This window comes from Paroedura picta, chromosome 2, assembly GCF_049243985.1.
Source record: "Paroedura picta isolate Pp20150507F chromosome 2, Ppicta_v3.0, whole genome shotgun sequence".
Classification (NCBI taxonomy): Eukaryota; Metazoa; Chordata; class Lepidosauria; order Squamata; family Gekkonidae; genus Paroedura; species Paroedura picta.
Genome location: NC_135370.1, coordinates 35,621,241 through 35,632,661, shown reverse-complemented (window position 1 = coordinate 35,632,661; position 11,421 = coordinate 35,621,241). Strand labels below are relative to the sequence as shown.

General features: G+C 47.8%; 1 protein-coding gene across 5 annotated transcripts in view; it reads left to right on the top strand.

Annotated features, from left to right (window-relative positions):
* The window catches only part of ITGA6 (integrin subunit alpha 6), a 69,287-nt gene that overhangs the window by 406 nt on the left and 57,460 nt on the right, over positions 1 to 11,421 (top strand). For 3 of the 5 annotated variants that reach the window (XM_077319706.1, XM_077319707.1, XM_077319710.1), the window contains exon 1: positions 110 to 307. The exons of the other annotated variants lie outside the window; for them this stretch is intronic. In XM_077319706.1, the coding sequence (XP_077175821.1) occupies positions 123 to 307 (185 nt within the window). In that variant the 5' untranslated portion in view covers positions 110 to 122. Of the gene's footprint in view, positions 1 to 109; positions 308 to 11,421 lie in introns of those variants that run through there. 5 annotated transcript variants of the gene reach the window in all.

Sequence of the window (11,421 nt, the reverse complement as noted above, 5' to 3'; positions counted from 1 at the left end):
GGAGAGGGAGAGCCGGGCCGGGCACTGGCCAGCCAGCCGGGAGAGAGGCGCCCCGCCAGTCCGCTCGCCTTCCTCCCGCGGGACTCCGGCCGCCTGGGCTGGGCTGGGCTGGGCAGGCACACATGGCGCGAACTGCGCGGCTGCTGCTGCTGCTGCTGCTGCTGCTGCTGCTCCTGGGCCACCTGGCGCCGGCCTCCGCCTTCAACCTGGCGACGGGGAACGTGGTGGCGTGGCGGGGCGCGCCCGGGAGCCTCTTCGGCTTCTCCCTGGCCATGCACCGGCAGCTGGAGCCGCAGGAGAGGAGGCTGTGAGTTGGCTGCGGGGAACTGGGCTCGGATCTTGGCCTCTTGGGGGGCGGATCGGGGACCCGGCTGGAGCTCCGCGGGGATGGGTCCGGAGGGGCTTCTGCAATTCTTCCGCCTCCGCCCGGGCGGGATCCTGGCAAGCAAAGTTGGAAGCGCGGCTGGAGAGCGAAGGGGCGAGTACGCCCTGGCTCGGCGCTCCAGGTTGCAACCCTGGAGGGCTCTGGGGCTTCCCCTCGGCCGCGGGAAAGGAAGGCTGCGCCGGCTGCTGTCTCGCGGGACCCGCAGGCGTCCCTTAGGAAGTTGGCGCCTGTGCTGTGATTTCCCCGCTGGGGGCTGGAGGTGTGCGGGCGACGAGCACTTCCGCCGGGATGGTGCAAAACGGATTTTCTCCCCCATGTTGTTGTTGTTCTGCAAAGCGGGGTGTGGAAGGAAGGGGGGAAGCCCAACCACCTGTTAGCGCGAGCGGCCCAGATGAGGGCACCAGAGGCGCTCTGGGAACAGCCCCCCTCTCCTCCTCCCCGACAGCCCGCATCAAAATGTCGGAAGGGCGCTGGAGATCTGAGGTTTGAACAAGAAAGCCGACTCGGGCTTGGGATTGTTTTCCCGTGAGCCTCTCCTGATCTAGCAAGGTGGCTTGGAAGAGGCGCGGGGGGGGGGGGAGTGTCAAACTATTAAAATATCCCAAAGGAAATAAAAGTGTCCCCCACCTACGCCGAGCATTCCTGAGCTCTGTTAACAAAGAGTGCCGGCACGGGGGGGGGGGGGTAGTGCGCGCGGCCCCAAAAGGACCCCTCCCCCTGAGGGAATGCTAACTTTCTGGGGTTAGGTCAGCAGTGCAAAGGGGGTGGTGCTAGAAGAAGTGTTTTCTCCTCTGCAGGAAAGCAGATTAAAACACACACACACAGGGTGTTTAGTTTGAACAGTGTTTGAATGTTGACTCCTCGAGAGAAGCAAATGGAAGCATTTGGGCACTTAGACCCACCAATAAGATGCAATCTTGCTGAGAGGCGTGAGGATAAAGAGCCCTGTGGCACTGCAAAAGTCAGTGATTGTGGCATATGCTTTGATGTGCTGGAGCTGCTGTATCAGATGCATGTTGGCGTGGGAGGGGGGCAAAATATAAATCCACACCTTAAAAAGAAGCCTACAAAAGAGAGGAGGTTGTTTTGACAAAGTTAGGGCTGAAAACCTAATGGCTCCCAAAGATGTCTTTTTACAGCCCTATGTGAAGTCCAAAGGAAAACACTGGTTCCCATGTTTGTGTATATGTGAGAACGTAGCTGCCTTATACTGAATCAGACCAGAGATCTATCATGGTTGTGATTTATGAATTTGGATGATTTACAAAGTTTTGAATTATTATTAAATGAAGAAATAAAAAGATCCATTAATGATTTGAAATAGCCTGGATAATTCCTGTACATTTTGTTTGGACCAGAGATCTATCATGGCCAGTCCTGTCAACTCGGACATCGGTGGCTCTCCAGGTGACCCAGGTTGCGGTCTTCCTCTTCACCTCCTGCTGGTCCTTTCTAACCAGCGATGGGAGGGAACAAACCTAGGACCTTCTGCATGGCAAGCAAATGTTCAACCCCATCCCATGCGCAGAGGAATGAGGGGGCGGAACGAACTGAGCCACTTCAGACTGCTGGGTGGGGTGTGGGAGGATCTTGCAGGATCACATTTTGGAACATTCCTGGTTATTGTCTGCCTTTTGCCATTATCTACTACCCTGAGGTAGAAGAAACAGAAAAGAAGAAAGTTGGATTTCATACCTCGCTTTTCACTGCCCAAAGGAGTCTCCAAGTGGCTTACAATCATCTACCCTTCCTCTCCCCACAACAGACCCACTGTGAGGTAGGTGAAGCTGAGAGAGCCCTGGCAGGACTGCTCTGTGGGAACTGCCCTACCAAACTGCTGCTCTAATACATCAAGATTCCGGGAGGTCTCTCTTAATCTCATTCAGAGCAGACTGAGTCTGTCTCTCCTGGCTTCAGCAAAGTGGCTCAGTTCCATGGGCCCTCCATCCTTCTGACGTCTGATCTACAGGTGACATTTTCCCTGGCAAGGAGGTGAACATTAGTGACTACTTTTTCCTGTTGAAGCTGTTGTTAAAGAGAAGGCTGTTCCAAGGAGGGCATAGCTTCATTTACAGTGTGCAGTTGCTTGGTTCTTTGTGACAGAAGTCCAGGGGTCACTGTAGACCTGGATGATGCAGCCCTAGGATTTCAGACTAAAAGTCAGTTTTGAATTGGAGAGAGGAGAAGCGGCAAAGCCACTGTGGTCTAGTGGTTGGAAGAGCAAGGTTCGAGTCCAGCAGCACCTGAAAGACCAAGAGGATTTACTGTATATTGGCACTTGGATGGGCTAGGGCTCTGGAGAATTTGGACCAGTTGTGTTCTTTCAGCCTAATCTACCTCACAGGGTTGTTGTGAGGGTAAAATGGAGGAGGGGGAGATGGATGTGGCAAGCAGCTTTGAGTCGCCATTGGACAAATTATGTGAAGAATAAAAGAGCAGCAGCAAACTGGCCACTTGTTTGTGTCTCTGGCACAGTGTCATGAATTAGGAAAGAAAATTCCTAATAAAATTCATGTCAGTTCTTGCGGGTAGTATGGAAAATATTGTATGGTGGGGAGGGAAATAAGTTCTTTGCCTTAACGGAGCTTCCCCCTCTTTATTGGCTTATTGATGGGGGAAGATACAACCATGATACAGTTGATCAGGAATGCCTGTATCTGAGATGAGTTCAGTGGATTTGTGTTGGCTGAGATAGAATATCTCTGATCGCCTAATGATGAAAATTTCCTTTAAGTTACCTGGTTCAAATTAGTGGAGATGAATAGTATTGCCCCTGGTGCAGGCAGAGAGGGGGTCTCGCTTGAGAAAGGAGAGGTGGAGTGTTGGTCCCTTAACCATGACAAAGAACAGGAGTTAGCAACTTTTTATAGTTGAAGAATAGGGTTCTTCACTCCATTGTGACCAAAAATGGAGGTGGGGGAACACTGTACAATGTCATAACATTGCTTCTGTTTGTTACCGGAAGCGCCATCCTAATGCTCTAGGAATTTCCACATCTCTATGGTAAAAAACCTTAGAGATGGGGGGAATTCCTGATGCGTTGTGCCTGCACTAATGGGTACAACTGGAAGTGGCTGTCACTGCGGGTTTTGAGAGCCAGGGCCAGTGATTCTGGGAGGCATAGACAAGGACCAAACAACTTCAAAAACTCTGAGAAAGAGATTAAGAGAGAGCCTTAAAAGAAAGCCCACTTGCATAGCTGAAAAACTATGGTTTTGACATTGCTGATTACTGACACTTACCCTGGTAGTCCATAAAGTTTCTGATTGTTTATGATTGTTGTGAACCTTTTATGAGGAAATGGCATGTACAAGATCTCACAGTATGTCATAAATGTCGTTAGGAGCACTCTGCACAATGGTTTTTGAGCACTGGCACGAATCTGTGTGCTTGGATTACTTTCAGCTGTCCATCTCTATCGTTTCCCTTTCTGTAAAACATCTCCAAGAAGACCTTGAGTCCCATGAAAATCTTTGCCCACCATTTCCTTCCCACAGAGAGCTATTGTGGTGTAGTGGTTAGAGCAGGCTTTCTCATCCAAGGTTTCGTGAAGCCCTGGGGTTTCTTGATGGCCCTGGAAAGGGTTTCCTGAATGGGTGGGAGTTAATAATTTTTTAAATTTTTTAAACATTTATTGGGTGATATGACCATATATGGTTATGTTGACTTGCCTTCCCCTCCCAAATGGCCCATGATGGGTTTGAAATGGGTGGGGAGGGGCCCTTGGTTGGGCTATACTTCCCAACCATATTCTGCATGATTGGGCCACTTCTGGCGTTTCTCGAAGTCTGAAGAATGTTTCAGAGAGTTCTCAATAGTGAAAAGTTGAGAAAGGCTGGGTTAGTGTTGGCTTGGGAGACCCAGGTTTGCATTCCCAATCTACTATCACACCTGACGGGTGATCTTGGCCCTGTCACCTAGCTTACAAGGTGGTTGTGGGGATTACAGGAAGGAGAGGAGAATGATGTATAAGCTGCTTTGGGTCCCTGTTATGGAGAAAGGAGAGTTATAAATGAAATAAGTAGGTAGACCACTGTTTTTTTCTAGCATCCTCACGCCTTAATTTAGAAGTTTCATTTTATTTTTTAAAGAGACATGGATCCCTGATTTAGAAGATGGGACATTGGCGCCTGATTTGAATGAGTATAATAAACAATTTAATGGCCTATATTAGGCTTTCTCAACCAAGATTTCATGAAACCTGGGGTTTCTCAATGGCCCTCGATGGGTTTCCTGAAGGGGTGGGAGTTATATATATATTTTAAATTGTTAATTTGTTAAACATTTATCAGGTGGTATGATGGTATATGATCATGTCAACCTGCCCCCCCCCCCAATGGCCATTGCTAGGGGATGGGAAGGGGAGGGGTCCCAGGGAGGCGTGTACACAGTTGTGCTTCCCAACCATATTCTACATGATTATACCACTTGTGGGGTTTCTTGAAACCTGGAGAAGGTTTCAGGGGTTTCTCGAGTGAAAAAGTTGAGAAATGCTGGCTTATATAATGGCTCGATAGAGGCACAAAAACTTTAAAAAGAAAAGGAGAAATAAAAGAAAGAGTTCTCTGTGGATGGCCTTGCTGAAAGTAGTAAAATCCCACCAAACACAAGATACACCACTTTTTTAGTCATTTAAACTTTATAATGTATCTAAGCACCACCCCTGTGATATGATATTTTTCCCTCCAAGACATAGCAGAATTCCTGAATTAAATACATTATTAGGAGGGGGGGGATAATCTGATGCCTTCTTTGAAAATAAAAGACCTTAAAGAAGAAGAGACTAGGAATACAGACCTGAGTGGGGTTTTTTTTTTTTTTTACAACTTATGCAGAGATTTTAATTCAGGGTCTGAAACATATTATCATTTTCAGAATGAGAAAAAATCCTATGAGGATGCTATGAGATTCTGTGAAAAGGCAAAAAGAACACGTGGGCCCTGAACAAGTCCATGGGGGTTTTGGCAGATCCTTTTGGATCTGAAAAGGGAGGGCCGCTCTCCCTTTTTGCCTGGGGGTTGGGCTGTGCTGCCACAAGTGCCTACATGTGCTTCCTTTGGGCCTGCCTGACTCATTCTGCCCCCCCCCCCAAAAAAAAATCTGGCTTCTTACCCAGCGTTTATTAGCTTTGCCTTTGGACTGTGTGCGTGTTTCTTCTAGTCATTTACCCGCTTTCTTTTTTTCCTGTGAGCATGCATGCCACAGGACACTCCCCATTCCAAATCATGGTTCCCGCTGCACAGATGCAGTTCTGAGCACAGTAGTGAAGTGGCTGCAAGCATGAAGCTGCTTAGTGGGATGTGAGATGCAGGTTTGACCCTGGCGGGTAGACATTTCAGGTCTGGGAGAGATGGCTCTTTCATAACAGGCAACAAGCCTCAGGTAACCTGGAGTGCATAGGTCATGTTTGTTCTCAAGGGCTGCCTGGTGGGCAAGCAATAGGGATGCTAAGCTCCAGATAAGACTTGGGGATCCCCTCCCCCCATGGACTACATCTCATCTCTAGACTGCAGAGGTCAGTCCCCCTGGAGGAAATGGATGCTTTGGGTAGACTCTATGGCATTGTACCACTAAGAGGTCCTATCCTCCCTAGGCTCCATCTCCAAATCTCCAGGAGTTTCCGAACCTGGAGATGGCAGTCATCCCCACCCCTACCCCGTGCACCGGTAACTAAGTGGGACCTGGTAACCCCAGTAAGTTTTTTTTTTAAGGATTTATACATGGGTTACATATTGGCTTAAGGGTAAAGGTAACGGTATCCCCTGTGCAAGCACCGAGTCAATGCGGGGTGGTTTGCCAGTGCCTCCCCCACTCATTACCGTTTTACCCCCCAGCAAGCAGGGTACTCATTTTACCGACCTCGGAAGGATGGAAGGCTGAGTCAACCTTGAGCCAGCTGCTGGGACCGAACTCCCAGCCTCATGGGCAGAGCTTTAGTCAGCATGTTGGCTGCCTTACCACCCTGTGCCACAAGAGGCTCTTACATATTGGCTTAGATCCCTCCAAACATTTCTGCTGCTGGAGGTTTGTGTGTGGCTGGTGGTTGATATTTGCTGATTTCTCCCCTCCTCTTGTATACCTCTGAATTTCTCCTTACATTCATGGGAATGTCCCAACATGTGGAATGGGAATGACCAGGCTGTCAGGGTGAATTTTGGACTGCAGTGGGAAGAGGGAGGAAGGGAGTTGTAATTTTCAGTGGGATCCAGACCAACCTCAAAAAATGGTCAGGTTGAAAGTATTAGCTTGAAACGTAAGAGGGGTTAATACTTGTGCTAATTTCAAAAGCCAGTAAGTTAACTTGTAATGCAAATATTTTGGTAGCAAATTTAAACTGGCGCTCTGCTCATATTCCTGCTTCTTTTATGGAGCTTTCCCTGCTAGGAGGTGGCCAGTAAGAGAAAGCTTGTTATGTTGCCAAGTTTACTCTTGACCGATGTTTGTGTGGGGAGCGGTTAGGGGTAAACAATCCTTACCCCTCTTTGCTAACAGGACACACACTGCCCACCTACATAGCGGTGTTCTTAACTTCATATAGAGTAGCTGATAGGTTAACTGAATCATCTCAGTCTACCCATCAATTTAATTTTGATTGCAACATGGTGTAGTGGTTAAGAGCAATGGACTCTAATCTGGAGAAGCGGGTTTGCTTCCCCGCTCCTGCACATGGAGCCATCTGGGTGACCTTGGGCCAGTCACGGTTCCCTTAGAACTGATCTCACACAACAGTTCTGTTAGAGCTCTCTCAGCCCCACCTACCTCACAGGGTATCTGTTGTGGGGAGAGGAAGGGAAAGGTGTTTGTAAGACACTTTGGGACACCTTTGGGTATTTTAAGAAAAAGAAGAAGAGTTGGTTCTTATATGCCGCTTTTCTCTACCCAAAGGAGGCTCAAAACAGACACCCTGTGAGGTGGGTGAGGCTGATAGAGCCCTGATCTTACTGCTCGGTCAGAAGAGCTTTCTCAGTGCTGTGGCGAGCCCAAGGTCACCCAGCTGGCTGCATGTGGGGGGACTGCAGAATTGAACCCAGCATGCCAGATTAGAAATCTGCACTCCTAACCACTACACCAAACTGGCTCTCTTAAAGGTGGGGTATAAAGAACCCAGGTCTTCTCTCTTTTTCTTCTCTAAACTAAGAACTATTCTATGTTTGTGGCTTGCCCACACAGTAATCCGTTGGTTGTGTGACATGCAGGAATGGGTGAGTTCCGGACGTTCCTATCTTACGTTGAATGGATGGTATGGAAGATACAAGTAGCCCCAGGGTATTTCTTCACATTGCTAAATATGGTGCCGTTGTTATGCAACTACTTAGGAGGAGAAATAGGTTTTGTCTACATTGTGTCTACTCCCTTCATCTGAATAAAACATTTTATAGTTATTGCAAGTGAATAGCAACACTGTCTTGAGGTGTCTGCAGAAGAGTCTGGAGGTGTTGGGAGAAAGGATTCATCAAAATGCCATCCTTTCCAGTGGTGTATCTTCCTATCTGAAACCAGAGTCCAGTAGCACCTTTAAGACTAACAAAGATTTATTCAAGGCGTGAGCTTTTGAGTGCAAGCACAATTCCTCAGACTGAGTGCTTGCACTCGAAAGCTCACGCCTTGAATAAATCTTTGTTGGTCTTAAAGGTGCTACTGGACTCCGATTTTATTGTCCCACGACAGATTAACACAGCTACCCATTTGAATCTATTCCTATCTGAAAGTTACTCATTTCCATCCATATTTTTTCTTGCCTATTCTGCAGAGCATGCAGTTGTTGTACAAAGTAGGCGCAGAATCAGCCCTGGTGAACTTTTCCAGCAGGGGGGGAATTCGAACCCACTCCAGCACAATACCACACTAACTGTCTAATTCTCTGTGTCCTTGCAAATCCTATCAAAGGGGCTATGAGTCTGCGTTGCTGTTGTTGCTAGTGGTGTTTGAGGAATGGTGGTTGAGCACCAGTTTCAAATGGGGGGATCTGTCAAGGCTCTGGATCCATCTGAGCCACTGCCTCACAGACTCCTAAGCAGTGTTCATGGGTCCCTGTGGTTATCCCTTGGTGAAACTAGAGCGCTTTGCCTCACAGGATCTGATGGATTTTTAAACGGGCTATTTTGCTGTGCAGCATTCTGAAGAGTTCCTATATCCTGCTGCTGTTCACACATCCAGATGGTGGGTGGCAAGAGGGGGGGAAAAGGCGTTGCCTCCTGGTTCTCAACTGTTCTTGACTTGTACAACCTTCTCTTCCAACCCCAGCATATTGGGAAAGAAGGGCAGCTTTCTTGTTTTTAATCTGTGCACATTGGTCCCCCGTGAAGGGAAGAGCGGGGTGAGAAAAACAGAGAGGTGAATGGAAGACAATAGAGGCCTTTGTTTAGCCATCGGGATGAACCCGCAAGCCCAGCTTCAAAGCCAGATTTTGGTTGTGGCTTTTCAGATAAGATCATTGAACAAGCAGAAGAGTTGGCTAAAACTGGGGTTAATTCACAGTGACAGTTGACTTCTTTACTGAGGTGGGTGGACCTTTCCACAAAGCACAATGGAAAGCTGAGCATCTCTCTCCTGCTGGGCAAGCAGGTCCCTGCCTCAAACTGTAAGATTGAAGGTGGCTGGTGGGTGGGAAGGGATTCATGAGCGTCTTTCTTGTTACACCTAACAGAAGGCTGTAGAAAGGCAGGAAACTTGCCCCCTCTTCCAAATTGACATCCATAATATAAATTGAACTTGGTGAAACATTAAAGGTATGGGTAAAGGTATCCCCTGTGCAAGCACCGGGTCATGTCTGACCCTTGGGGTGACGCCCTGTAGCGTTTTCATGGCAGACTCAATACGGGGTGGGTTGCCAGTGCCTTCCCCAGTCATTACCGTTTACCCCCCAGCAAGCTGGGTACTCATTTTACCGACCTCGGAAGGATGGAAGGCTGAGTCAACCTTGAGCCGGTTGCTGGGATCGAATTCCCAGCCTCATGAGCTTCAGACTGCATGTCTGCTGCTTTACCACTCTGCACCACAAGAGGTTCTGGTGAAACATTAGTGTGGCATTTATCTTCTGTGGGCATCTGCAGGTTAATGGTTTCCTGTTGATGTCACTGAAGGGATGCTTGGCCCACCACATCGGGGAATCCCCAGTAAGGAGAGCCTCAAATTCATCCAGGTTCTGAACCAGCAAACTGAGAGTTTTAAGGTTAGGAACCCCCAATTCTTGCTGGGTGATGCCAGGCCCGCTTCAGCTAATTGTTTCTCTGTGAATGTACATATCTTAGATTCTCCTTGCCTGTCATTAACTAAGAGTTGATAGGGCTCAAGCAAAGGGAGAATTGCTCATGTCTTTGTTTGTATCTCAGTGCCAGCTTGTCCTGAGAGGGGAGCAAGCATTTCCCTCTTAAAATGAAAAAGTGTCTTGGGAGGCCATATTCTGAAGGGGACACTTGACCCTCTACTCACCCCCTGCTTGCTGGTTGAGAGGCCAGGTGTTTGAAAGAGCCATGGGACTAGTGCAGGCCCTGTGTTGCTATCCCATTGAACACAAGCACATACAATATAAGATATAGCTATTAAACTAGGGGCCAATCCCGTTGCATTCAGTGCTAGATTGCAGACGGCCGCGCTCTCCCCCCAGGACTTGGATTGGCTGCAGGCAGCTGTTAGGGAACCCACCGGCAGGGGCAGCTCTCAGCACTCAGAAGTGGAAGGAGGAGGGGGTGGTTAGGGGTGGGGGACGGAAGGTGAGTAGCCGAGTTTGATTCCCCGCTCCTCCACAGGCAGCCAGCTGGGTGGTGACCTTGGGCTAGTCTCAGTCCTGTTAGAGCTGTTCTTACAGAACAATCCTGTCAGGGTTCTCTCAGCCCCACTGACCTCACAGGGTGCCTCTGGTGGGGAGAAGAAAGCGATTGTAAGCCGCTTTGAGACTCCTTTGGCCAGTGAAAAGCCCCATACCAATTCTTTTTTCTTCTTCTAAATCATTCATTGCAGTTCTACATTGACTTACTGTAGTTCAATGTTCATTGATTTCATTGATTCAGACTGGAGTATCTCTGCATTGGATTGAACTGCAACAATCTCATGTTTCTCAAATACAGATCATTACATTACGGTTTTGGGTGTGTGTTTTTTAACTACTAGGTAATGTAGAATGATGACCATCCATGCTTTTAAAATGCACTGCCGTTGGGGATCAAATGTAACCATGGAGTAAACAGAGTTGGTTCCATCAATATTTATTTAGTCCTCCCTCCCTTCAAGGAGCTTAAGACAGCGTCTTTGTGGCATTAGGCCTCTGAGGTAGATTAGGCCGAGAGAGAATGAGCAATCCAAGGTGACACAGCAAGCATCCATGGCAGAGAGCAGGGTTTGAACCCAGTCTCCCACATCTTAGCATGACGCTCAAGCTGTACCGAAATTCATTCACATCTAGATGAGTATGATGCTGGCAGTTACTGAAAAAGCTTGTAAACAATACAGGGTATTCATGAGAAGTCAAAAACTCTTGGATCTGCTCTGGTTTACTAAAAATGAAAAAACACTTGGCCTTGCTAATTAGTTTCTTGTCAGACATTGTATTTGAAGCAGTAATAGTTTAAGTGCTGCCTACGATTTTCAGCACGCCCTGTCCTGGAGGGAGAAGCGGACATGTGTCATCTTTATAGGGCCGCATTTCAATTATAACGGCTGCCGGTAGGTTCTTACATGTCTTTTTCATTTGGGAAAGAGGCTGGCTGGGGCAGTGCAAGGAATACCAAGGCAGTTTTTATTTTATTAGCATATATAAATCAACCTTGGGCTGTCAGGTACAGTTTGAACTGATGTTCTCAGAGCACTAAAAGCATGTCTGAGGCAAAAAAGAGAGCGTGTATAAAAATTACTCTTGTGCGTGACTGGACTGACAAGTGGCTCATGTTATGAACAAAGGCCATTTTGACCACATTTTATTGTTCTTATTTTTAACTCATTTATCCTCCATCTTTCTCCCCAGTTGGGGACACAGAGCATCTTACACTGTTCTCCTTTCCTCCGTTTCATTCTCACAACAACACTGACATTGTCTGAGG